Source organism: Dacryopinax primogenitus (assembly GCF_000292625.1).
Source record: "Dacryopinax primogenitus strain DJM-731 SS1 chromosome Unknown DACRYscaffold_2, whole genome shotgun sequence".
Lineage (NCBI taxonomy): Eukaryota > Fungi > Basidiomycota > Dacrymycetes > Dacrymycetales > Dacrymycetaceae > Dacryopinax > Dacryopinax primogenitus.
This window is the reverse complement of record NW_024467199.1, coordinates 905875-931691: the sequence shown is the minus strand read 5'-3', so window position 1 is coordinate 931691 and position 25817 is coordinate 905875. Positions and strand designations below refer to the sequence as shown.

Genomic DNA, 25817 nt, shown 5'->3' with positions numbered 1-25817 from the left:
GGTAATTGCCTCGGCTTTAGCGGCTCGGCCCGACAATATTACGACGGGCCGGTATGCTCGGAGCAGATCATCCCCAGAAGCACTTTAATGTACTGTTGGAGGTGACTGCGACTTGCACAATTGCTATCCGGGTTTATATATGGATTACCGACTCTATATAATCTCCCCGACTTCATCAGCGTATCTCTACCCCTTGCTCTTCGCTGGCTCTCTGCTTGCTTCACTCCGCGTTATACATCCATGGCAGCCACACTCAAACACCTCGGTTCCGAAGTCCACGAAGTCGCCCAGCGCGGATTCGGGAAAGGCACAAACGAGCACTATGATTTCGCGCGCCCGAATTTCCCTGTAACAGCTATCGAGAAGATCTGGGAGCAGCTGCCGAAGAAGGATGGCCCCCTGAACATCGTCGAGTGCGTCTCGCCCCGTCCATTCCCATTTTGTCCAATTCTGACCAAAGCGTCGGTTCCTTCTTATTTTCTTACGCGACCGTCGGTATGAGCAGAATGGGATGCGGCACGGGACTGTTCACGCGTTCCCTGCTCGCCCACCCCGAATTCTCCAAGCACACAGGTGCACTTCTCGCGACCGACCCCTCCGAAGGAATGCGGAGCGTGTTCACCCAGCGCCTGGCGCACGACCCGCGCGTGCGATGTGAAGAGGGTACATTTGACCGTCTCCCTGTCGAGGACGGATGGGCGGATCTGGTCGTCGCGGCCCAGGCGTGGCATTGGTGCCCGGATCACGATAAGGCATTGGTGAGTCCGAGGATCATGTTTTTATGTGCCGGAGATGGAAGAAATTTCCGGCCATTGAACGCCTGCGAAAGAGATGGTGTGATCCCCGTTTCTTACCCCTTTCATTCATCTTCCCCACTCTACCCCATTACATCACTCTTTCCCTAATCACCCCTGTGCAGGGCGACCCGCCCTCAACGGACCATCCCCTCTTGTATGATCTTGCTCTCTGATCTCTTGATTCCCTCTCTTTCGTCCTTCCTTACTTTCCCATACCAACCCTCTTTCTCTTTCCCATTCTCACCGCTCCCATATTCATCCCACCCCATGCCTTACTCCCCTCTCCCTCGTTCCTCACTTCCAGCCGCATCCAACCCCATCCAACCCCATCTAGTTCACATCCCCGTCCCCGGGTCTTCTTCCCTCCGTTCCATTCCTCTCAACCGCTAACCCTTCCCCTCAAGACCGAGATCCACCGCATCCTCCGTCCCACCGGCCTTCTAGCCCTCATCTGGAACCTCGAAGACCGTGACACGGCCTGGGTCGGCCAACTGCGTGACGCATACGAGCCGTTCGAGCTCGGCACGCCCCAGTTCCGCCTCGGCCTCTGGCGCACGACATTCCAGTGCGAGGCATACAAGAAATGGTTCGAGAGCGAGAAGGAAGGGGACGTGGACCACCTCGTGCCTACGACGCGGGAGGGGGTGGTGAACCGCGTGTTTAGCAAGAGCTATATGACGGGCGTGCAGGGTCACGAGAGGGAGGAAGTCACTAAGAAGCTTGAGGAGATCGTAGATCGTGGAGAGGGCAAGCAGTGGGTGGACAAGGAGAAAGGTGTGTTTAATTGGCCGTACAGGACGTATGTTATCACGTGTAAGTTGAAGGGCCAGTGAGTATGCGGGCAAGCGGAGAAGCAAGGTTTTCAATGTAGAAACTAAAGGAAGGTAGAGCTTTCAGGTAGCACTGAAGAAATGTAACGCCAGATATCTGTCCACCATGGCAAAGTAAAGAATCAAACCAGTTCATCCGAATCCTATCATGTATGAAAGTCTTCCCACTTGGTCGTGGAGAATGGATCGAGTGCGCTGTAACCACGATGCAGCAAGAAGCAGGCTTTTAGGGCAGAGACCGAGCGACAGCGCGCCCTGCGCACATATCTTGCCTATGAAGTAAAACAAACAGCGAAAAGTCATCCGAAACACGTCCCATTACGGCGCATGCCCAGACAATTTATCTACAACCTTTGCCCAGCGTCTCCCATCCAGACCACACCCTGCACTCCCTGAGCGCACGAGCTAGGTTGGTAGAGATCAGCACAGGTGACAGAGACGGAATAGGAGGAACTAGAGAGACAGGAGTCGTTATGTAGAAGCACACATTACTGCAGCGATATAACCGGGGAATCGGGGGTCAGAGATAGAAACAGGTGGGAGGGGAGGAGAAGGTACGGAAAGTGGATAGGAGATATGAACCAGTGAGGTGGGGGCTATACAGTGAGAGAAAAGGAAGCAGAGTGGATACAGCTGTACAGTTGAGACCGGGGAGACGATGACGGAGGCTTGGGCCGGAGTAATGTGTGTGATGATGAGCGTGAGCATGGACGAGGGGTTGGAGGGGAGGAGAGGCGTGCAGTAGTAATGTGTGCTAGAATAAGATTGACGAGAAAGAAACGAGATGAGACCGACGAGGATACCAGAGAGAGACGAGGATGAACATCGATGAGACGGAGACCAAGACGGAGGCGGGTGTAGCAAGATGTTGTCGATCCTTGATCGGCGGGGTGTTTACATTTTAGTGGGCGGAGGCTAGTAGACCACCGCGTCGTAGTCATACCTTCCGGGCCATACGAGTTCATAGGGCGAGATAGGGGGATACATGCCATATCCAGGTGGCATAGTACTACGCATTCCTTTACGGCTTCCGTAATCCCGTTCTAGCTTCTGCGGCTTCTGGTGCTGCGTGCTGGAAGCGGCTGCGACAGCTGCGGCAGAGATAGTGAGGGTCGCAGTGGTCGACACTCCAGAGGAGAGGTCGACGTCACTGAACAGGGTAGCTATGGAAACCTTCTCCGAGCCATCATCGTAGTCGTCCCATGCATCAGCGGCAAAACTGTCTGGTAGCGGAGGGGGATGCGAAGCGTCGAACGTTATCGCTTTCGGTTCGCTCTCCTGGTGTTCTTCGGGTGGTGGTGCTGAGGCCGGGATGAGAGAGTATGGTGGCGGCGGTGGGTAGAACAGATCTTCAAGGTCCATGCCCTCCGAACCAGCCTCAGAAACGGTACCGTCTGAGCTCGAGTCCGTGCTTTCCTGGACTGTGTGCACTGTTATGAGATGGTCCACTTCGTCCTCCTCATCCATATCTTGATCGAGCTCGTCGAGTACGGCATCAAACCACCGCTCCTCTGCCTGTAGCTCCTCGAGCCCGAAGGAGGGGAACTGGAACTGAGGCTCTGGAGGGGACGGCGGGGGAGGGGGAGGGGAAACGACGATCTGTGGCGGTGCCGGTGATAGCGGAGCGCGAGGAGGGGATGGCGGGCGGTGGGTAGCGGCCGACGCGTTAGCAGCCGCGTGCATGGCGCCCTGGATGAGAACGACTCTGCGGAGCTCCAAGCTGTCGCGCGTTGAGGCCTCCATCGCTGCCAGGGCGAGCTTGCGACGGGATATGCGGGCGATTGTAGTCGGATCCATGATAGGAGGTGCGGGGGTTGACTTGTGCGAGGGGGAAGTAGGACGTGATGGCGGGGATGATGAGCGGGAGCGGCGAGGAGATAGGCGACTGAAGAGGGATGTCATTGTTGTGCGTGTGGGGGTGAGGCTGATGTGTGATGACTGTTCAAACTAGAGGGCGGAATTGTGACTTTGCGGGGGAAATTCCGTGTCAGGCGGTGTGATGGGAAATTGCTTGATCAGGCGTGTATACGATCGACGACGTACGGCTCAAACAGCAGTCTGCGGCGCGTCGAATCGTCAAGGTGCATTGTCACAAAAGAGAATCCACCGCTTGTTCAGGCAAGTTGTAGACGACTTATACGGAGAACATTGTTGGGAAAACTAATTGTTGAACGGAGGAGATGGTGGTGGTAAAAGGAAGAGGTGAGGTGAGCGGGGGGGAAATGCCCTGGATTGCTTGTTGCCTTCATCAAGAGAGGGGCGAGTCAGCCTTAACGCACAGGGCGCGTGATTCATTATACTTCCGGGTGGGGGTGCCTTTCCTTCCGTCATCAAAGAACTCAAAGTGAGGACACCGGACACCCCTATATCACAACGAATCACGCAAACTACCGCAACAGTCACAACATACAAAACATCCCTACGCTAAGCACAATTGCATCCGGTCACATAGGGCGCTTCTATGTCAGCCGCCCGAGTAACTCTCCCCCTCTCTTCTCCCAACTCTGATAAGTTGCGTGCTCAGGCGTGCTCCAACTATCATCAACAGTAAAGCGTCATCAACTCGCCATCTTGTAGACATCTCGCAATTATTGTAATACCATGGCGCCAATCTTATGTGGGTGACGCACAATTGGAGCAATGTGGTGATCACGGGAACATGACTCCGGGACTGCTGAATAGCAATTCCGGCAGATCCTCTGACTCCCATTCAACAGCACGTACCCTATCTTCGTCACACTGGTAATCATACCAACGCCACTCGTTCCCCTATCACACAGCAGTCAACAACGCGGTCAGAAATATTATTCTCAATAGATAGAACATCTCCGATCAAGCCAATTGAACACTTTAGACAGCTATGAGAACCCCTGTCGTCGCCCCTGTGCACATACCTCTCTGCCTTTATCAAAGATAGGAAATAACTAATTAGGGAGGAGACGCCTGATGCCCCTTGGGTGGGGAATGGCACGAACTTCGTACTGATAGGGGCCCCCGCTGCACGTCGGCCTTCCGCCCGAATGCTTATCATCCCCCGTTCACCGGAATGCCACAACTCCGTCTTACGGGCCTTCGGGCTTGTTCAGGGGTTCTCGTGCATCACAAGGAATCAGTCGGAGGTCCGCCCAGTTCGGTCCCGGGAATTGCGGTACGGCCTGGCCTGTGTCCAAAGATGGGCTGGCCAGGTGTCGTTCCGCTGGCAACTCTGAATCAATTCTCGTCGCCGCAGGAACCGGGGATCGTGCAACAGGGGCACATCACGACCTATAGCTGTGTATTTGTGAACTGGCTATGGCACGTCTTCTACATCCATTGTGGACGCTTCGGCCATGCTTACGCTCGCATCCGGCCCACCCCGCTCTCCTCCGTTCCCCGCCGTTGCCGTTCCAGCACTTCCGCCACCAGCACTTGCACCTCCCAACCCCTCTCCTCCTCGGCCCGGTCCTTCCTCTTGCCCCGCCTCGAGCAACATCTTGATCGCTGGCCCCAACTTGTGTTCCAAATCCTGGGCGATCGCAAGTGTGCGCGTGGCTTCGATCCTGTCCCCCAGAAGTAGGTACACTCGCCCAAGTGTGTACGCAACGTTTGCTTCTTCTGGTACTGTGTCCCGTAGCGTCACCAAATCCCGGAGTGCGTCCTGTGCAACCGGCGTTAATCGTTGGGCGTGTGATAAGGGAAGAAAAGGGGGATTTGCCTGATAGCGCTGAAGCTCTACTTGGACTTTGGCACGGCGGAACAATACCATCGCGCTTGTGGGCGCGAGCGCGTGCGCCGCATCGTACACCGTGAGCGCATTTTCCCGTTGACCCCGCTTCTCCAGGACCTAGGAATAGGAACACCGAGAATGAAGCAAAGCGCAGGCCATGATAAGGGTTCAAAGCCGTTTGTATACCGGCGATAGCACCCCGCGGCGCCCGACAACGCGGAGAATGTTGGGGAAGTGATCAGCGTTGACAGGAGGATGGCGTTGTCAGATAGAATTAGAATCCGTCCAGAATTACAGCGGGCGTGACCAAGGAAGACCGAAGCAAAACAGACACAGTAAAAACACAGCAAGCGAGGAATATCAGTCAGTTCAAGTCAATCCCCACAAGAAGAGAACCACGTACGGTGCCAACACAGCAGACCAGAACAGCGTTCGAGGGATTCAAGTCCACGGCCTTCCGGAAGTGGTACTCTGCCATACGGAACTTCATCTGCTTGAGGTACGCGCGTCCCAGTCCATACCTGAGATAAGAGACACGCGTCAGTACCATTAATGATTGCCGAGGCGAAGTTTACCTACCAGGCGTTGTAATGTCGCTGATCAGTTCGCACGGCCGTCTGGAAAAGTGCCATCGCTTTCTCCGTCTCATCCGTGGCCAAAGCCTCGTGCCCGCTCAGAGTGTACGCGTACGCAAAGCTAGGATTGCATCGTGCTGCCCGTCGGAAGCATGTCTGGGCATGGGCATGCTCTTTCTTCAATGAGAAGCAGTTCCCCACTGCAACCCAAGCTTGCGGTGCCCGCGAGTTTGACGCAACCAACTCTTGAGCGAGGAAAGATAAGGCGACTTCGCGCGATAAGTGCCAGAGTAACGTCGAATAGATTTCCATGTCTTCCTGTCGATGTGGATCCATTAGCCGAGCCATCTGGAATGCTCGTTCCGCCTTCGGAGTCGTTAGTGAAAACACCTGCAGAGACAGGCCAAACACTCACACTCTGATAATTAGTCATCTCATATTTCGCCCTCCCAATCAAGCAGTAGACCCAAGCACATCTCTCCTGAGATTCAGGGAGTTTGTCCAATTCATCCAAACATTCGCTACACCGGTAATTCGTCAGAGCCCGCACTGCCTTGGCCATTATCCGCACGAGCTCGTCAATCCACTGGTCAGCATCTTCTTTGTCCACCTGCTCCTGGTGTATTTGCTCTGCTACATTCCACATTGTATTTCGCATGGCGAACGCATCGACTGGAGGAGACGCCGCGGAATGCGAGGAGGGGGAGTACCCCCCCGGTTCTCGTACTTCGTCAATCCGAGCTGGTGGTTCCTTTGGCACTTGTCTTCCAGGCACTCGCTTTGTACGTTGCTGTAAAGGGGGTGGAGGCGGTTTCTGGGGAGAAATCAGGGGAATGCACTGTATGAACCAGGTAGCGCATTACCTTTGCGAGCTGCTGCGGCTTCCTCAAAGCGCTCGCAAGGCGGGTACTGCGTCGGGTTAATGGCGCTTCCACGCTCGTCGAGCGCGAAGAGGATCCCTACAAATGATCTTGTGAGAAATGTTCCAGGAAATCGAGAGAAACTTACTTTGCGGAGATCCTGAGTACTAGATCTTGTCGGGCGAGCTGGAGGTGCCGCAGTTGCGGTCTGAGAGCGAGCTTTCTTCAGAACTGGGGGACGACCCTCGGCCTGACGAGCGGGAATGGTTGGTAATCGTGAAGGACCAGCGGCTGCTCCGGTGGCTTTTGGGATAGGGACTTTGGTGGTCCTGGAGACACGACCATGAGCACATGGCAAAAGTCTGCAGCATACATAACTCGCCCATTTCGATTGAGAAACAAAGGTGGTGGCGGCGGCGGAGCTGTAGCGCCGTTGGTACTGGGAGTGAAGAACCCAGCACCGGTTGCAGCAGGTGGGGGAAGTGCATGTTCATCAATGTCATCCATAGGGTCGTCAGAAAGCGCCCGTCGCTTGTTGGGCACTTTACGTCGTGCAGCCAATATATTATCCAACTCTGGGAACGTAGCTAAAATATGAAATAAATATAAGCATCTGAAGGCCGCAAGTGAGTGACAACGCTTACACTGATAGGCCAGACCTTCATATGCTTCCCAAATCCAGGGATTCAGAGAGAGAGCACGGAGATAATGCTGTTTCGCTACTTCAGGCTGATTGCCTTTGGCAGCCAGATTTCCCATCGTACATTGTACGGCCGCCTCATCCCGAGTGAGCCTGACCTCTCGTAGACCTGCAACGCCTATGCCGCATGCGTGTCAGATTTGAGGAGTTCTCCGCAACCGAATGACACGGACACACCAAGACTAGCAGTCCCATTCCTCCTAAGACTCTCCTCCAACGCATCTCTTCCCATTCTATTCCGTCCCTGGGCCTCACAGCATTGGGAGAATATCCGAGTGCACTCCAGGCAGTCAAGGTTGGTTACAATGTAGGATGCTGAAGGAGTTTGCCCGTTGTGGAGCATAGCAGTCGCATACAGATGTCGGGAGTCATGGTTTGACGGATCAAGACAATACAGCCTCTCAGCAAAGAATACAGCAGAGCGGTGAAGCTCCTCGTCGAGGCAATACCAGACTAGCGAACGAAGGCGCACTTGGAGCGCTGTGATCGACGGCTGCTGCATGGGCCGTCTGGCTCGGTCCACTGGATGTCGACTTTTGTTCCAGTATACAATTAGATAGTTGCAGTAGTTGTACGCAGTTAACGTGGGGTATAACTCGGCATGCGAATCGGTAGTGTGTGGAATATGGTGGTGTACCTCCTCGAGGCAGGTGGACTGCGAGGGTCTCCGACACGAAGAGGGGAAGAACGCGTTTACAATCACGTGCCTGCCAAGATTAGAGGCTGTGCTGGAGTCCTTTGGCCCCACGGAAGTAATCTGCCCTATCACGCCCTCAAATTATGGCAAAAGATATTTAGTGGCAACTAACGGTGAGTTTGTTGCTTTCGTCGTCTTCTACCGATCATGGAGACGGTCAGCTCCCTTGGGATCAGTGAATATGGAAGCGACGATGAAGAGGAAGTAATCGTTCAGACGCATATTGCAGGGCCCTCCACCACCAAGGCATTATCTGAGTCTGAGGCTTCTCTGCTGGCCAGCTTGCCACCACCGAAGAATGCGAAGTCAGAGGGTCCCAAAAAAATTGTGGTGCCCAAGCTGAGATCGGTAGACGAGAACAACGAGGCAGACGAAGACGAACGACCTGCGAAGCGCCAGAAAAAGAACGACGATGGCCCCACATCGAGTAATGGCAGGACCAGCCTGCTCAGCATGCTACCCGCCCCAAAAACCACTTCACTTGTTCTTCCCTCACCGAAGCGTTCCGCTGTCACCAAGCCTGAAGATCTCAAATCGGTCATTAAGCCCAAGGAGGCGATCAGTGCTTTGGGTGAGGTCGTCACAGATGTTAACACGGAGTACATGAACCCATGGGAACTAGGATATGCCCCAGATCCGGTTACTGAAGCATCAGAAAAAGACGGACACAAGATCGTGAATCCATCAACACTGCATCGAAATCAGTGGGAGAGGCAGAGCTTGGAAGAGGGTGTTACTCCGGGAGATGCGTGGATGAACGGGCGGAACAATACGGGAGCGGAGTCCGAGGCAAACAAGGCTATACTCAGCAAGAGGCAGGAAGAGATAGACAAGGAGCCTATATCTTTTCCTGCTGTTATTGCTGCGCCCGAGCTGGAGGATTGGGAGAACTTCATTTCGCCTGAACCAACGCAAGAGGATCCTTACCCCGGGTTCTACAAGGACCCTAGCGGAGCGTGGCAACAATACGAGAAAGACTACTACATGCAATTCTATAACCGCTGGGTCGGAAACGATACTGCGACCGATGCTCTCCCGCCAGCATTACCAGAGAAGGGGTTCGAGGAGTATCGGGCCGAGTATGGCGTGGAAGCGAATGCGAGGAAGGCATGGCAGGAGGCCGAGGTCGAGAGACAGAAACGGAGCGCCCAGCGCGAGGCCAAGAGACTGGAGGACGAGGAGAGAAAGAAAGCAGAAGAAGAAGGCCGCATACAGCCGGCATACAAACCGTCTGTAGGTGTCATTCGTTGTATGCATGGTTCATTCACTGATCTTCCGTTGCAGGCGTCTAAGACGAGCCGCGTTGCGAATGTCCGACATCAGTTGGCCGGAGAAATTGCGAAGGCAATGTCTATGCAGCAGCAGATTGAAGAGAATTTGTCTTCTGGAAAGCAGGCGAGGAGGGAATCAAGGAAAAAATATGGTATGCATGTATTCTTACTGACCTTGTGCATATGTTCACGTTTTGTTTCCCGAGGCTTTTGATCCGCTCCCATATCTGTGTCGAATCCATTTTCTACTACCACATTTTTTGTTTGTACAATGACACGTCACCCTCTAACTGTTACAACCTTAGGTGTTGTTTAATACATATTACGGATCTCGGAGTCAGGATCATGAATTGTGAGCATTCACTTGTGTTTGCCGTGCGGATGACCCCTGTTAAAACCGTTGAGAATATGCACGAGATACCACAATCGTTCGGGCTCACATCAACGTAATCTTCGTGACACTCTTCGTGCCCTCAGACACGGCGTGTTTGGCCAGTTCACCGGGAATAACAAGCCGAACTGCAGTTTGAATCTCCCTTGACGTGATGGTCGACTTGCGATTGATCTGGGAAATAACTGTAAAAAACACCGTCAATGTAGTGACCCAGAGACATATATGCGCGATGAACGCACCTGCAGCCTCCCTAAGAAGGCGCTCGAAGGTATCGGTGACGAACGAGCAAAGGACACTCATGGCCTTGTTCGAAACGCCAGTCTCGGGATGGACCTGTTTCAGCACTGTATATGTGGGTCAGTTGGGAAAATGACACGTGTGGCCATGTGCATACCCTTATAAATATATCCTGACCAAGTCTCCTTGAACTTCTTCTTCCTCTTCGGCTTGGCTGCTTCACCAGTCTTGGTGTTCTCTTTATCCTTGTCCGCACCGGCGGCAGTAGACTTGAGCTCCTTCCCTTTTTCTTTTTTCACGTTGACTCCCTTCTCAGCCACGGATGTGTTCTTCTTTTTATTGCTTGACTTCTTACTTGCGGTGATCTTGGCCATCGTGGAGGTGTTGAAGCAGTACGTTTTTTCTGTTACGAGCAGTTCGAGGAGATGGTGGTCGAAGGAGAAGATGGGAAGAGACCGTGTCCCAGTCCATGCCTGCCTTTTATAGGATAAACACGATCGAAAGAATAAGGCGCGTCGGCGGTGATAGAATGGGGTGCGAAGCAGCACGAAGGATAGAGCACAGAACAGAGATGACTCGCGTCCAGCAAGAATACCATTACGTGATAGAGCAGACGCATGTCTTCCCTGCTGATTGCTCGACATCAGTAATCAACACCCTCGTTTCTGACACCCAACTCATTATGGAACAACATAGTGGTCGCGATCACGAGATTTCATACTAGATGACACGGGATGAAAACAAAGGGTGAACACGCTGTCGTGCTATTCAACGTCCGGCGGATTCCCGTCCGTGCCTGTAATGTACAAACGCTGTCCTCATAAATGTAACATACATAAATTGTGTCCCAAGCAGAAATGAGGTGCGATGTGAGCTAATATTCGGCTCAATGTTGCCGAGAGGGTAACGGAAAGCTGAAGGCTTCGTCTCCGGTGGTTGGTACTGCAGTTGTAGTTGACTGGGTGAAATCGACGATGCCAATAATGTTGCCGAATCCAGCCGCAAACGAGCCGGGTCCTGTCACAGCTGCTGACATGACTCTCGTAAAAGGAAGTCTTGGATAGATGCGTGATCGTGCCTTTGCGCCGGTTGGCACGGGGGTCGTGACCAGCTTGAGGTCATCTAGCGCAGAAGCATGGATAACCGGAACAGCCTCGGAGATGTCTAGTGTCCACGCTTCCCAGCGCTGGAGGTCCTGTGCTTTGAGGCCGTCCTCGTCGCTCGTTTTCTTCTCGCTGACTTTGCTCTCGGGCTTCTGTCCAGGCTCGACAGGCGATTCTGCGGAATAATGGTTATACCGACGAATTCCGATCAATACGTGGCCGATGACATCCCAGGTACCGCGTTCGCAGTCGATATCTGGAAGCGGCTGAACGCGGAGGCCGTGCCACCATCCTCTGGGCTGGTCCAACGAGGCCCGACTTGGTGGAGCTTCAGTAGACAAGCGCATAGGAGACGGTGGGACGCTGTCAAATGAACCGCGCTCTTCTACGACAACCCGCGATGATCCATTCGCAGCTTTCTTCGGGCGTTCCTGTGGCGGCGGCAGGCTCATATGAGATAATTGCCTTTTTGGAGGTGACGGTGGCGGGAGGGATCCATCCAAACTTTCCTTCTGTGAGTCATTACTGCCACCGCCACTACCTGTAAGACTTGGGACGGTGATTGAATAGTCATGCAAGCAGCTGCAACGCCTTCCTCCAGCTGGAAGGGTACCACGCAAAATTCGAACGGTATCCTCGACACCTGCGCAGACGACAAAACCTGGCATAGGTGTTTCACCACATTGTTGACATCGTCGCTGAGAGAGGGACGAGATAGTGAGCTTGTGGACAGTGCCGGTACTTGGGCTTGAGTGTAGCAGTGAGCCATCGTCGGCGTCCCAGACTGAGATGTCTCCGACTGCGGAGCATGTCGCAGCAACGGTACGATAGTTATCACCGAGTCGTAATGTATGCAGTGCAACGTGTAATGTTGCCTCACTGGTAGGAGGGACAATGACGCAACTCTCTTGCCAGTCGCTCGAAAGTGGGTTACATCGATTAAGTTGAAGTGAACCATCCAGTCGGAACACGACTGCATGCAGCACATATGACCCGTGATCTTCTGCAACAATGCGAGTGTGACCATGTCCATCGGAGGCCCGTACAATAACGCCTAGCTGGCTTCCGTCCCCAACATCCCACCGCGTGCTTGACCCATCCTCACATCCGGCAACGAGAATACGTCGCTCCGCGCCCATATCCAGCGAACTCATAGAACCCCTTCCCGCAGTAGTGTTCGCCCAAAATGATCCAATAAATGCTAAAGACGATACTGCCGATGAACTTGACAATATCGGCATTGGTTCTGGCTTCAGGCTCACAAGGTTCCAAACAAGGATAAGCCCCGTGTCCGTTCCTGCCGCGCATACTTCTCCCCCTGAGCCAACGGCAATGGATATCACAGTGGGGATGGAGCGTATCTGGTTCGGGAGATAGTCGAGGAGATCGTAGGAGACGCGACATTTGCGATCATCGTCCAAGAACCAGCAAACCAGTTCGTTGTCGATGCTGAGAGATAACAGCACCTTTCCCTCTAGATCTGATGCGACCAAATCGACATCCGAGCCCAAATTTCTTGGCAGGACGGATAGAACAACGTGGTCTCCGATGGACTCTTTCCCGATCCTACTTGCTTGCCGGGGACCGACGGGAGTTCTGTTTCGCTGGGCCTCCAAAACATCGGCATCCTTCAGTAGATAGGCGAGGAATCCCCATAAGAGACCCATAGTAGCACCGATAGGTAATACCATGATCTTGATCATCCATAATCCGGGTCGAAACACATTGTAGAAGAAGCGAGATAGAGGACCAGGATCAGGATACAGATCGGAATCGGGAGAAACGGGCCTGAGCTGTACAATCGTTGGGGTTTCAATGCGAAGATGGACAAGTGCCTGTTTCGTGGGATTAATCAAGTCCCAGAAGTGTTCCGCAGGATCAATCGATGGGGCCTCCATAAATATGCCTTCACGCAGCACTGGCAAAGAGGGCTCGGGAGGAGCGGAAGATATGATGCCATGAGTAATGGCCGAACGAACTTGACTCTGTTTGCTAGCAAAGGGATACTTGAAGTATAAGCCAACCATAACGCACACAAACTATGCAATTGATCAGCATAAACATCAGATTAAAGGGGAGGCCGTACCATTAAAAGCGTGCTGTTGATGGCATAATGCCGGCGCATGAATCGTAAGAGGGGACTGCAGAGCTTGTACAAGTTCGACTGCTGATCCGTCTTGGTGTTGTTACCAATGTGGTTTCCATTGCCCATGTTAGACGCGCCATACAGGCGCTCTGGTCCTTGTCGGAGTAATTCTACCAACTATGCCTATGTATGAGCGAGTGAACTTTGTTTAGCTCTTTCTGGGCTCACCTCAAGACGCTGCGCATCAATGGAAAGCACCGTGATCCAGAAAGTGTGAATCATAAACCAATGGACGATCAAAACCACCATTCCAAAAACGCAAAATTGGCGGACGGCGCCTACGGTGAAGCAAGCAATTGTGCCAAGAAGGGAATTATATGCAATGAGTTCCATCGTATTCGTAGTGCCTGCCTGGCTCATGGCGATGCCAACTCGTTCCTTTACCGGCAAAGTCAGAGGTGTGGAGTTCAGGGCGCTCAACTAAGATGCGTCAGAACTGCGGGAATCAATGGCTAAAAGAGCGCGACGCACCAGGTGCCACATATTCTCCGTCCCCACAATGACAATCACAGCTGGAAGGACAGTCCACGGTACCATGCTTACTCGCCATCCCCACATGACACAAACGCTGATGCTCATGACAGTACTCGCAAGGAGCTCAACGAAGGCGGTAAAAGCCAATCCAATCCTTGAATGGACGCTGCGCATTCGCCACAAGGGTGCCGCGAGATAAACAGTCGCGATAAAGTAGGCTACGTAGATTGCGAGGGAGGAAGATGCCATGTTCGACGATGGAGTCGAGTGTTCCAGGGCCAGAAGTTGGGGCCTATAAGCTGTATGGGAGATGGATGCAAAACCGGCAGTCGCATGCTCAAGTCCTCGCCGCCAGAGACTGTGGCCGAAGTTGTCATGACACATAACCTCAGGAAAGAAGTAGGTCAATGCCAAGAAGTCGGCAGCATAAGTTGTCTTGCCAGAATGCGGATCAGAAGCACGTCCCGCCAACGTAGTAGTAGCATGCAGGGGGATGCCAGAAAGCGTGGTATTCGGTCCGAAGTTGACCGTCTTGGCGAGCTTAGTGTCGGCGTTGACGATGTTTTCGTCATTCTGCCAGAACTCCAGCGGACTGAGGAACAAACACTTGCCCTTCGAGTCACGAATGCAAGATGCAGCGTCGGTGAAGTCATTCTCGGCAAGCACGGCGGATATTTTGTGTTGAAGATCGAGGGTTGAGAGCAATGTATGCTTGTTGAGCGCTCCACGGGCATCCGGGGCGGTGCTCGGCACGATGACCCTCTCTATCCGAATGGTCCTCTCCGTTCCGCACTTTGCGAGAGCGGCGGCATCTTCTCGCACTTGGTAGATATCATGTCCCTCCCACACATGGCGCACATCGGTGCGGAATGCGGTGGCAGGGGTGTTGGGTGGAAGAAAGGAGTCGAGCATTTTGGTCGAGAAATGGGTGAGGGGTTGGGAGGAGTAGTGTGTCGCAAGCGCCGGGTACAGCAAGACGCACATGAGCGCGCATGATATGATGATGACTCGAATTTGGTGTGTAGCGCAATGCCTGTACCAACATAAGCATTCCACTGGGATCATGCATTCGGGTAGCGCTTACACTCCATGGCGATAGAAGGCGGCACGAATGGGGTGGTTCGGCCCCAGATCAAACAAGTTTGACAACCCCATCGGTTATGTGGATTCCGGGGTTATATCACACGTTTGATTGTTAGCGATAGTGTTCGGTGGACTTGACAGCACACGTCGGCCAGTTAACAGTGTATCTGCATATCCTTTCACAGACTCAGGCCGAGGAGTGAGTCGTACCAGCCAAGCGTGCAAGACGTCAAGACGAAGAAGGCTGATATCGTCAAGATGTCTCGATGTGGATATAACACGGGATGGTGTTACGGTTGGAAGCCGGCGGTTGGGAGTATCAAGAGGACGTTATGGGCTGGCAAGTCGTTCGACACGCTGTTTATCCCTTTCCTCTCACAGCACACAGCTTTGTGCCAGCCTCCGACGCGCATATATAAATGAACTTCTAATTGCTTCCGCCGTCCACGCGTTCCTCGTCGCCTATTGACTTTTGCGCGTCGTCTGCTCCTCGCCGTCCACACTCCTCGACAATGTTCCAACGTGACCCCAAGGCTGGCGTATTCCTAGGAGGAGACCGTGTGTCCGGTCAGGACATTCGAGACCAAAATGGTATCATTGCATATGTATTCATTTTCTGAACCAAGCTAACGAAAGGTATTGCGTAGTCATCGCGGCGCAGGCCATCGCGAATATTGTGAAGAGCTCTCTGGGTCCTCTCGGGCTCGATAAGATGTTAGTTGACAACATTGGAGTGAGCATTGCTGTAAGCTTTACATTTCACCTCTAACTCCAACCTCTAGGAAGTGACAATCTCCAATGATGGTGCTACCATTCTCGGTCTACTGGACGTAGAGCACCCAGCCGGCAAGATTTTTGTCGATCTCGCACAGAAGCAGGACAAAGAAGTCGGCGATGGTACGACCTCTGTGGTTATTATTGCCGCTGAGCTTTTGCGGCGAGCGAATGAGCTGGTCAAGCAAAAGATCCATCCCACTACCATCATCACTGGATACCGCCTTGCCTGCAGGGAGGCATGCCGGTTTATGATCGATCAGATGAGCACGAAAATCGATGCCCTTGGACGGGAAGCTCTTATTAATGCTGCTAAGACGTCAATGTCGAGCAAGATCATAGGAAGGTTTGTGCAGCTCAATATTCACCATTTCTATACTGACAATGCTACAGCGATGATGACCTCTTCGCACCTATGGCTGTCGATGCTATGCTTGCTGTCAAGACGGTCAATCCGAGGGGGGAGACCAAGTACCCCGTTAAAGCTGTCAATATTCTCAAGGCCCACGGGAAGAGTGCGCGTGAATCTATGTTCATCAAGGGTTATGCCCTCAACTGCACCGTCGCCAGCCAAGGTAAATCCACTTTGTTGTCCTTTTTGCATTCGACGCTGACACTTTTCATCAGCGATGAAAACGAGGATAACGAACGCCAAAATTGCATGCCTAGACATGAACCTGCAGAAACAGCGTATGCACCTTGGCGTGCACATCATTGTCGACGACCCCGACCAGCTTGAGGAGATCCGAAAACGAGAGTTTGAGATCACCCTAGAGAAAGTTCGGAAGATCTTGGCGACAGGCGCAAACGTCATTCTCACCACGAAGGGTATCGACGATCTTTGTCTGAAGGAGTTCGTCGAGGCTGGTGCGATGGCGGCGAGGAGATGCAGGAAGGAGGATCTTAAGCGGATAGCACGCGCGACAGGCGCGACTCTCATTTCCGACATGGGCGACTTGGATGCGAACGAGACTTTCGAGGCATCATATCTTGGCACGGCTGAGGAAGTGGTGCAAGAGCGGATCTCCGATGATGAGCTGATCCTCGTCAAGGGAACGAAGGTGGTGAACTCTAGCTCGATCATTCTGCGCGGGGCGAACGACTACATGTTGGATGAGATGGAGCGTGCTCTACACGATACATTGTCTATCATCAAGCGGACACTGGAGAGTGGTCAGGTGGTACCTGGTGGTGGTGCAGTGGAGACTGCATTGAGTATTTATCTCGAGAACTTTGCAACAACCCTCGTACGCACCGCCTTTGTCAAGTGTAGATGATGACTAACTGCTTGCATAGGGATCAAGAGAACAGCTTGCCATTGCAGAGTTCGCCAATGCGCTTTTGATCATTCCCAAGACGCTTGCTGTAAATGCCGCCAAAGACTCTACCGATCTTGTGTCGAAGTTACGTGCATACCACTACGCTGCCCAGACCGCCCCTGTTGGCGATCCCAAAAAGGGTCTCATGAACTACGGCCTCGATCTTTTGAAAGGGGAGGTCCGGGACAACCTCAAGGCTGGTGTGCTGGAGCCGACTGTGAGCAAGGTGAAGAGCTTGAAGAGCGCGTTCGAGGCGGCGGTTAGCTTGTTGCGGATTGATGATGCGATTCAGTGTGCCCCGGAGCAGAAGGGTGGGGCTGACCCGCATGAGGGAATGTAGACGTTTATCATATAGTCACGGATAATTCAAGCATATAGCCGCTAGATGTTTTCGTTGCTGTGCGTGAATTACTGGACTAGTAAGGGTAGCGGGGTCATCATCACATCCGGGTACGCTGGGAACTTCAGGGTAGTGATCCAACGTTGAACACCGGCTTGATCGTCGCTGGCTCTCTCTGCTCGCCGACCAGCTTTCTTCCTCCTCTGATCCTGTCGCCGACATGCTCAGCCTCAGACAAGCAGCTCTGCGGCCTGCCGCTATCTCTCTCCGCCGTCCCATAGTCTTCACTGGTGCACGTCGCTGGCTCAGCATGGGTGACGCCCCAACCGACAAGGAGTATGAGTACATCCTCACTTCCAAGCCCGACCCGAACGTGACCCTCATCACGCTCAATCGGCCAAAGGCACTCAACGCGTTGAGTAACGGGCTGTTTCATGAGCTAAACCACGCGCTTGCCCGGGCCGAGCTGGACAACGACGTAGGTGCGGTGGTACTGACTGGGAGCGAGAAGGCTTTTGCAGGTGCGTCTCAAGCACGCTACCGGGTATATGAGTTGACGGGTTCGAAGCCGGTGCTGACATAAAGGAGATGAAAGACAAGGAATGTGAGCAGAATCACCACTTTCCATCGCATGCTCATCTCATTATCACGCAGTTGCTGATGTCTACGGCCAGAACTTCCTCTCTCACTGGACTCAGATCACAGAAATGAAGAAGCCTGTGATAGCTGCTGTTAGTGGTTACGCTGTAAGCTATCTCTCGTTCTTATGTGCATATATGCTGATCGTCATACAGCTCGGGGGAGGTTGTGAGTTAGCCATGATGTGCGATATCATCCTTGCTTCGCCCACTGCCAAGTTCGGTCAGCCAGAGATCAACCTCGGTATCATTCCCGGCGCCGGAGGTACACAGCGCTTGACACGCGCCGTCGGCAAATCCAAGGCGATGGAGATCGTTCTAACGGGTCGCAACATCACCGCGCAGGAGGCTGAGGCGTGGGGTTTAGTGAGCAAGGTCGTGGGTGAGGGCGAGGGCCAGGTGGTGAAGGAAGCCTTGGAGATGGCAAAAACCATAGCAAGCAAAGGCCGACTTTCGGTGATGGCTGCGAAGGAGGGGGTCAATGCTGGTGCGTCCTGATCGTCTCGTGTTCACAACATCGAAGTTGACTTGTCGAAGCATATGAGCTGAGTCTGCATGAGGGGCTGCATTTCGAGCGTCGCCTCTTTCAGAGCTTGTTCGCGACCAAGGATCAGAAAGAAGGCACGTCCGTTGCCAAGTTTGAGGCTTGCACTAACACCAGTACAGGAATGGGCGCTTTCGCGGAGAAGCGAAAAGCCCAGTTCACGAACCAGTAGATGTCATTACTTGAGAAAAATCGTTCAGGCCTGTAATTACATGCCCATTGTTCAATATCCAGCGACCGTCCTGAGTCATTCTTCATATATGTGCCATTTTTGAACCAATGCAGACCAACGACTAAGTAGGATTGCAGAGGGTATAGATTAGCTATAAGACATTCTCAGAATAATTGTAAAATGTTGCTAGGTCGGACATACACTCACCATGATCTATAAGTACACGAGGACGATACCGCCTTCAGGCAGCCTTCATCGCTGCTTTGCTCCGCTTCTTCTGACCTTCTCTATACATGACCATTCCGATGAAAAGACCGATTGCGGTCACCCCTAGAACAAGGAGTAGTGCTGGGCCCCATACAGCCCATTCCCTCGGAGGGAAGTGGTCGTGTAAGGGATGTGATGGCGGCAGGAAAGGCTGTTGTGATTGGATTGGAAAGATACTAAATGAAGTCTAAGCACATACCAAGAATATTGCCCATGTTGTATAGTAGACGAAGACGAACGAGGCCACAAAGAGGAAGAAGCCTCCTACGAGCTTGTCACTGATCCCCTGCCGGCGCGTTCATCAAGCAGTAACGAAGAGACAGCAAAACACACACCATAGTAAGCCCCAGTCAAGAGTTATTTGTATTCAAAGGTATTGGTTATGCACAGTTTGTCGAAGTATTTTGGTCGTTGTAGGAGGTGTGCATGTTGCCAAGTTGCAAGTTGCGCGTTTGTGCGCCTTCCACGTGAATGTTTTGGTCCCTGAGGATTACCAGCAATTTGGACTGACCTCAACGTCACTATCGCTCGCTCTACCATGTCAGCACCCAAACTATCATTTTCACTAGGCTCGAAAGCCAAGGCTACTGTCGGCGCATCACCACCACTCAAGCGAACGGCAGCGGTCGCATTTGGAAATGACGAACAAGACGCAGTCGACGCTGCGCCCACGGCTAGAGCCTCGGGGTCGAAAACAAGCGTGAACAAGCAGCTTATGGCACAATCTGTTGCTATGAGTAAGAAGGTCAAACAGCGACAGGACGAGGCAAAGAGAGTGGATGCCACAGTGTTTATGTATGACGAAGTGTACGATAAAATGCAACATGCAAAGAAGGCAGCAGAGACGAAGCGAGAGGAAGAGAGCCAGGAAAGAAAGGTGCATATCAGCCGGTATCCTATATATAATCGAATAACTAAGTCTTCATTTTTATTCAGCCAAGATACATCAAATCGCTTTTAGAGTCAGCTGAAACAAGGCGACTCGACCATCTACGCGCAGAAGAGAAAATGTATCAACGAGAACGGGAGACAGAAGGGGACATGTACGCTGGAACCGAGTCATTCGTCACTCAGGCATACAAAGACCAAATCGCTGAGATGCGAGAAGCTGAAGAAGAGGAGAAGAAGCGAGAAGAAGCGAACCGTGCAAAGGCTGGCGCGGCCGGAATGTCCCATTACTACAAGAAGCTGCTTGAACGGGAATCTGCTGCACACGACGCTGCTGTCGCTGCAGGAAACACCGTCGGCCCTACCATGCCGCAAGGACCAAACCTTACTATCCAAAGACCCCCAGAGATGGAGCCACTATCGGATCTGCAACTCGCAAAGGAGGCGGCACTGCGTGGCCAGGATGTGGAAGTTAACGACTCAGGAGAAATCGTCGATAAGCGAGAACTATTGTTACCAGGCTTGAACCTTTCGGCTCCGAACACGCGCAGGCTGGGTGGCCTGACCGTCGACAAAGCCAAACCGAAGCAATCTTCTGAACAACCTCTTGTTCACCGTGCTGTTGGGGCAGCGGCGAGTCAACGTGAGATCCGGGAGCGCCAAGCACGACAACTGGATGAACAGCTGGAGACGGAAGAGAGGAGAAAGGTGCAGGAGCAGGAGAGGAAAGAGAGAGAGGAGAATGAGAGAAGAGCTGAGAGGAGGAATGACGATCAGGCTGTGATGAGTGCTAGGGAGAGGTACTTGGCGAGGAAGAAGGCAAGATCGGAGAATCCCCAGAAGATCGACGATGCCAGTTCCTAAGATAATCGTTTTTTCCTTTTGGTATTACGGGTTCTTGAAGTACTAGTACTGGGAAGAAGTTTTGTCAGTGGGATATGCACATATGTACTTTTATACAATGTTAGCCGCTGTGTACATAACCATGTTCTGGTCTATAAAAACTTTCCGAACCTAATCGATACTTTTCGCTGATCTATATATAAATTAAAACTATATTGAAACTAAATTAATCGATTATTCAAGATCATGGAAATGGTTCTTGCAATCTTGACGTCAGAGCTCGGGTCTTGCCGGTGCTTGGCAGCACGAATGCTCAGGAATGTGGCACGCCTTGTGACATTGTAGCGTTATTGACATATCCACACTGCAACCCCCACGTCTCCAATACCTTTAGCACGAGACGTACCTGTATTCTTTCCTCATGCGCCGCATTGCAATGCAACACCCGCACGACATCATAGGTTGTTTCTGCTGCATGTCATCTGGTCAACGAGGCACCGATCATGGTTTGATATGTAAACTCAGACAACATTTAACAAACGTTGGAGGGCTCGACGAAGGAAAGGATTGTGCTTTGATATACAATATCACCTATTCCCCCCGAGGAAGGTTCATTTCTTTCCACTCTTCCGGCTCGCCGCTTGCTCCGTCAGTCGCTCCTGCCATTTCTGCGCGTTCTGAGTGCAGGATTCGTCGTTGGGGAGACCGTTTTTGCGAAGGTCGGTGGGCACATTTACGCAGTCGTTGCAGTACGTTTTCGTTTCCGTCGCTGTCGTGCCGATGTTGTTGTTGCAGAACACGGTCTTTCTCCCGCTAACGTCCTTTTGTAGGTTGTTACACTCGGCAGCCTGGGCTCGGATGCTGCTTATCATACGACCACACAGGCCGTATCTCTTGTTGATGACGTAGCACATTGTCAACGTCTACATTTGAATAATAAGAACAGCTTCAATGAGCGGAAACAGAGAGTACGCAACGCAGAAAACCAAGAACGGGGGATCCTGGAGATATGGGACAGGGGGATGACCAGCTACGCCTATCACTGTCATTATTAAATGCTTGCGGCGCCCCTTTTTCATCGGGACCGTAATTGCGCTGGCAAATGAAGCAAGTGCGGATACGCACATGAATTGATCAAGGGGCAGATGGATTGATCAAGCGGCAGAATGCATTCACCATTTTACGGATAGCTACATATTTTGCTCGAAGATACGTGCCAGCTCAGAGATGGTACAGCCCCCATCCAAGCAGAGCTCGATGGCATTGCGGAACCAAGGGTCGATATATTCGGGAAGCTCCATCGGCAAATCGTATCTGCGCCACTGGTCCTCGTCTATCAACTGGTCGAGAGCTAGCCATAGCAGGATTTTTCCGGTAGAGTGCACGTCTTGTTGTGCACTGGGCTCGGATTCGTTCACCAAGCGTGGATCCATGAAGGGTGGCGTCCGGCCACCATTCGCTTCCAAGTCGATCAACTGTGCTCTGGGCCGATCTTCAAGTTCAGGCACGAATTGCAGGACAACATTTCGGGGGTTCAAATCACCGTGGAACTCGTTGATGGAATGGAGAGCTTGCACGCCGCGTACAATGTCATGTGCAAACTGACGGCGGCGCATCCAGCTGCTAAATACGCGATTGCGGCGTGCCTGGAGAAGGCTGCCCATCGCGGCGAAGGGCATGAGAAATCCAACACATTTCTTCTGGTGGACGACAAGGGCGTGGACATTGATGATGTAGGGCGAGTGTTGGAGTCGTACCGAGATCCTGACCGCTTTGAGCAGGTCCATGTCGGATTCAAGATAGAGAGGATACGACTTGTAGACGTAGAGGCCATCGTTATAATAGACTTTGTCAACTTGCGGCGTTATGAGTTCTGCCCGGACGAGCTCGTCGATGGACACGCGGCGTAGCCACCACAACGAGGGCTGGATGGCCACACCCGGGGTTGTAGGGCTGGATGTGGTGATTATGCATCGTTCGTCTTGGATCGATATGGTGTACGTTGCGCCCGATATGATGCCTTCACCCTCCGCCCACCATCTTTTCCCAAAACAGCCAGCAAATACTCGTTTAAGCACCTCCGTGCGGTGATCTGGGTTATTGCCGCAAAGAATGCCCTCAATGGAGTTGGGATCCAATCCATGTTCGTATGCGACCCGATAATGTTTTCCGCGCATGTAGAGTCGGCGGCTTCCTCGGCATATTATCTCTTGAGTATTGGAGGGGCCGCACGCATTGGAGAATGTTTGTGTAACAAGCACATGCGTGGACCCTTTAGGACCGTCGGGCAAAGGAGGACCGAGAACGTCGATGAGATTGCAGCATGCCACTGGCGGAATAATTGGACGAGAAAGACAGGTACGGAGAGGGAATAAGAGCCGTCCCAGCAAATTATTGAGCCAAAGCCCGAAAGTTCTGGTTATGCCCAGCATAGAGACTACGTGGTTGGAAAGAAAGACAGAAGATGTTGGCAACACGGATGTAGTTTGTGCGGAAGCAATTCCTCCGAACTTGGTGCGGCCCGGTCAGCTAATTTATATTTTCATGATCTCGTCCAAGAAGCTGCCTGTTTTGGAATTGCTTGTCGAACGTGACCAAGATGACGAGATTGACATATACATTGTTACCCCACTTTGGTCTGAAAACAAAGGCTGTGCCCTTGGTAATAAATCATTAATAAATCACTTCGCGAAACTCGGGGTAAGCATGCTAGACAGCGCGTGAAAATTGATGACTTTGTTTTCAGAGTGCACCCTGCAGGGCTTCTCGTGTACAACCCCCTGCGGAAGATTCTTCACTGGTGTTTATATATGACTGCCATGCTGCTTGAAAGACTTCCGGGTCGCTCGCAATTCTCTAAGAATATGCCCTTTGACCTGCCTGCGTACCAGTGACTTTGACCACCTAGGATGGACGCGGCGGCATACGAACAACAGAGTAGGTATATGGATCACAGCAGGTGTTCATTGCTGAGCGTCCTCCAGTTCAAGGCGTCTACATCGGCGTTGCAGCCGTAGTTGTGGCCTCGTTCGATGCTATCATCCTGCTAGGCGATGACATCAATCTAGTCTGGTCTCGGCGGTGGACTTCGGCGACTCTCCTTTTTCTGTGCAATCGAATCGGTATCATATTGCAAACATGGGTCAACTTCATACCTTCATTTTGGAAGAATCTTGATCAAGGGAACTGTTGGCGGTTGGCTCTTTCCGAGATATGGATTGCTCCTTGTCAGCTCTTCATAATTGAAGGTATACTGATAGTGGGCTTTGGTGAATGTGTCACTCACAAGCTTAGGGATTCTTTTGATGCGGATCATCACGATGTATAATAACCGGATGGTCACCTCCTTTCTTCTCGTGCTGTACTTCATCTGCACTCTGGCGCCTTTGTTGATTGTGGGATTCACTCTTCAAAACGCGACACGTGAGTCTCCATGCGGCATCTCCTTCGTCGCACTTTGCTAAGCTTTGCTGCACAAAGTCTCTCCCCCGTTACCAAATATTCGTTGCGGAGTTGTGATGGGTAAATCTAACCATCTCTTTTGAAGCATATACTTACTTGCATTGACAGGGAACTTCAAGTACGTATGGACTGCGTAAAATCAGCAATGCTTTCTTGTTCATCTGCATAAAGCTTTTACTGGAGCTCTTGGATACCTCCCGTGGTAATGGAGACAACCCTTTTCCTGTTTACGGCTGCAAGAACCTTCCGAAGCGCCGTACTAGAAAAAGGGGATGCGCCACTCGCAGTGCTTTTGCTCAGAGAGTATGTATTTCCACCGAATCTAGCACTTATGGCTGAATTCACTTTTCCAGCGGCCTGTTTTACTACGCAGGTATGTAGTCAGATGCCATATATATGTGTTTGGACTGACATGAGGTTATGTACGAAGTCGTATTTGGTACGTTCCCTTTTCCTTCTTTGCATTTGCTTGATCCTTACTGACTGGCGAATTTAGTACTATTAGTAAGTTCTGCTCACATATGAGTACCTCCCGTTTAACATGAGTTAGCTTATCAATCTTTTGACATTACTCCTTGGAACGGTACGTTTAGCCGTAATGATCCTTGTGTCCGAGTGAATAACGACGTGGGCAGCAAAACGTGAAAGAGTGGTTTGCAGCGTATGTTTCGTTTCTGTCGCTGTGCTGGACGCATCTAAAAATGACTTCTTCAATAACAGGCCCGCCGTTTGCCTTTCATCAGTTATGTGCTCCCGGTATGATTGTATTGCGCTCCGTCTGCTCTGTGCAAAGCTGACCACACCTATATTCGCCTAGGCTCTTCTTGAACCTACGAAAAGCGATGCGCGATCACAACGACGGGAAGGAAATCAGTACAAAAAGGCGTTCTTCGGACATGGAGCTGTCACCCCCTGATTCCTGGACCAGTATCGACCGCCGCTAGTGGGGGTGGCATAATTTCTTCACACGACTTCTTCAAGGAAAAAAATATCCTCGACATACGACCATACCACTCGCAGGCTGTTTACTATACATAGCCAGGCTGAGCCTGAAGCACTATTCATTGTTGTCGTTCCTGTCATAAACCTGTAATCAGAGGCCTAGGGTACCGGTGATCACTGGACGCGGATTAGGGTCCAGTGATAAGCCACTGAAGCGCTGAAAAATAGATTTTCAGTGCTTCAGGGGCGGCTTTCAAAATGGGAGCTTTTTCAGTGTTTTTGAGTCCGCCCCGGAAGCACTGAAAATCAGCCTGTGCTAAGGGACTGACAATGATGTGTCAAGGGCCAAAGTGTCTAAGTCCCCTCTACTCCCACCACCACCACCACTGTCCTCATCGTTGTCTCCTGCTCCCACTCCTCCTCTCCCTCCTCTGCTCTCCCCTCTCCCACCACCACCTCCCCTCCCACCAACTCCCCCCTCTGCTCAGTGACATGTCTCTTCAAGAAACCCCCTTCCCCCCCTTCCTTCCCTTTTGCTGACCTCCATTTGGAGGATGGCAACCATGGCAAGCCTGGGCGGCATGTGACCTTCAAGATCAAAAACGAGCCTGATGTTAGGGCAACACAGGCTGACTAAGTCTGCTCACCTAAGAGTGCCAAGAGTCTAAGCAGGCAACAAGGAAGTGGAGTAGACCTGATGACTAAGACCTATCTACAGTATAGGTACCTGTGGATGATCCTAAGAGACCAAGTCT

General features: G+C 52.1%; 11 protein-coding genes across 11 annotated transcripts; 5 read left to right on the top strand and 6 right to left on the bottom strand.

Moving 5' to 3' along the window:
- Positions 1 to 240: 240 nt before the first annotated feature.
- DACRYDRAFT_45974 (S-adenosyl-L-methionine-dependent methyltransferase) lies at positions 241 to 1630 on the top strand (the record flags this gene model as incomplete). The annotated part of the gene is made up of 3 exons (XM_040774677.1): positions 241 to 413; positions 503 to 758; positions 1202 to 1630. The coding sequence occupies 3 exons, from the start codon at positions 241 to 243 to the stop codon at positions 1628 to 1630; spliced, it is 858 nt and encodes a 285-aa protein (XP_040632393.1).
- A 516-nt stretch (positions 1631 to 2146) lies between these two features.
- DACRYDRAFT_19961 (uncharacterized protein) lies at positions 2147 to 3480 on the bottom strand (the record flags this gene model as incomplete). Its single annotated transcript, XM_040771736.1, has 1 exon — positions 2147 to 3480. A coding segment is annotated over one exon (938 nt), but the record flags the coding sequence as incomplete, so codon positions are not given.
- Positions 3481 to 4916: 1436 nt separating this feature from the next.
- DACRYDRAFT_103981 (TPR-like protein) lies at positions 4917 to 7700 on the bottom strand (the record flags this gene model as incomplete). The annotated part of the gene is made up of 9 exons (XM_040767859.1): positions 4917 to 5450; positions 5737 to 5854; positions 5913 to 6274; positions 6324 to 6722; positions 6772 to 6867; positions 6917 to 7097; positions 7142 to 7355; positions 7413 to 7586; positions 7646 to 7700. The coding sequence occupies 9 exons, from the start codon at positions 7698 to 7700 to the stop codon at positions 4917 to 4919; spliced, it is 2133 nt and encodes a 710-aa protein (XP_040632391.1).
- A 586-nt stretch (positions 7701 to 8286) lies between these two features.
- On the bottom strand, positions 8287 to 10441 carry DACRYDRAFT_113588 (histone-fold-containing protein; the record flags this gene model as incomplete). The annotated part of the gene is made up of 6 exons (XM_040769662.1): positions 8287 to 9398; positions 9450 to 9588; positions 9643 to 9824; positions 9877 to 10012; positions 10070 to 10174; positions 10225 to 10441. The coding sequence occupies 4 exons, from the start codon at positions 10439 to 10441 to the stop codon at positions 9797 to 9799; spliced, it is 486 nt and encodes a 161-aa protein (XP_040632390.1). The 3' UTR covers positions 8287 to 9398; positions 9450 to 9588; positions 9643 to 9796.
- A 432-nt stretch (positions 10442 to 10873) lies between these two features.
- DACRYDRAFT_113587 (uncharacterized protein) lies at positions 10874 to 15238 on the bottom strand. Its single transcript, XM_040769661.1, has 5 exons — positions 14875 to 15238; positions 13788 to 14823; positions 13485 to 13736; positions 13257 to 13433; positions 10874 to 13209 (listed from the first exon to the last, which is right to left on the bottom strand). The coding sequence occupies exons 1-5, from the start codon at positions 14943 to 14945 to the stop codon at positions 10954 to 10956; spliced, it is 3792 nt and encodes a 1263-aa protein (XP_040632389.1). The 5' UTR covers positions 14946 to 15238; the 3' UTR covers positions 10874 to 10953.
- A 144-nt stretch (positions 15239 to 15382) lies between these two features.
- DACRYDRAFT_19957 (T-complex protein 1) lies at positions 15383 to 17347 on the top strand (the record flags this gene model as incomplete). Its single annotated transcript, XM_040771735.1, has 6 exons — positions 15383 to 15464; positions 15521 to 15606; positions 15656 to 15993; positions 16041 to 16222; positions 16275 to 16894; positions 16944 to 17347. The coding sequence occupies 6 exons, from the start codon at positions 15386 to 15388 to the stop codon at positions 17304 to 17306; spliced, it is 1668 nt and encodes a 555-aa protein (XP_040632388.1). The 3' UTR covers positions 17307 to 17347.
- A 269-nt stretch (positions 17348 to 17616) lies between these two features.
- On the top strand, positions 17617 to 18660 carry DACRYDRAFT_46247 (ECH-domain-containing protein; the record flags this gene model as incomplete). Its single annotated transcript, XM_040774691.1, has 6 exons — positions 17617 to 17827; positions 17875 to 17910; positions 17961 to 18052; positions 18101 to 18431; positions 18482 to 18569; positions 18606 to 18660. The coding sequence occupies 6 exons, from the start codon at positions 17617 to 17619 to the stop codon at positions 18658 to 18660; spliced, it is 813 nt and encodes a 270-aa protein (XP_040632387.1).
- A 241-nt stretch (positions 18661 to 18901) lies between these two features.
- Positions 18902 to 19216, bottom strand: DACRYDRAFT_46282 (uncharacterized protein; the record flags this gene model as incomplete). Its single annotated transcript, XM_040774693.1, has 2 exons — positions 18902 to 19078; positions 19127 to 19216. Coding segments are annotated over 2 exons (267 nt in total), but the record flags the coding sequence as incomplete, so codon positions are not given.
- A 249-nt stretch (positions 19217 to 19465) lies between these two features.
- Positions 19466 to 20679, top strand: DACRYDRAFT_45666 (uncharacterized protein; the record flags this gene model as incomplete). Its single annotated transcript, XM_040774658.1, has 2 exons — positions 19466 to 19804; positions 19864 to 20679. 2 exons carry the CDS (start codon positions 19466 to 19468, stop codon positions 20677 to 20679), a joined length of 1155 nt encoding a protein of 384 aa, XP_040632385.1.
- Positions 20680 to 21828: 1149 nt separating this feature from the next.
- DACRYDRAFT_113584 (kinase-like protein) lies at positions 21829 to 23075 on the bottom strand. Its single transcript, XM_040769660.1, has one exon. The coding sequence runs from the start codon at positions 22833 to 22835 to the stop codon at positions 21849 to 21851; it is 987 nt and encodes a 328-aa protein (XP_040632384.1). The 5' UTR covers positions 22836 to 23075; the 3' UTR covers positions 21829 to 21848.
- A 567-nt stretch (positions 23076 to 23642) lies between these two features.
- On the top strand, positions 23643 to 25217 carry DACRYDRAFT_19955 (uncharacterized protein). The gene is made up of 8 exons (XM_040771734.1): positions 23643 to 23906; positions 23953 to 24081; positions 24139 to 24148; positions 24292 to 24423; positions 24474 to 24493; positions 24756 to 24781; positions 24841 to 24876; positions 24938 to 25217. The coding sequence occupies exons 2-8, from the start codon at positions 23979 to 23981 to the stop codon at positions 25034 to 25036; spliced, it is 426 nt and encodes a 141-aa protein (XP_040632383.1). The 5' UTR covers positions 23643 to 23906; positions 23953 to 23978; the 3' UTR covers positions 25037 to 25217.
- The last annotated feature ends 600 nt before the right edge of the window (positions 25218 to 25817 follow it).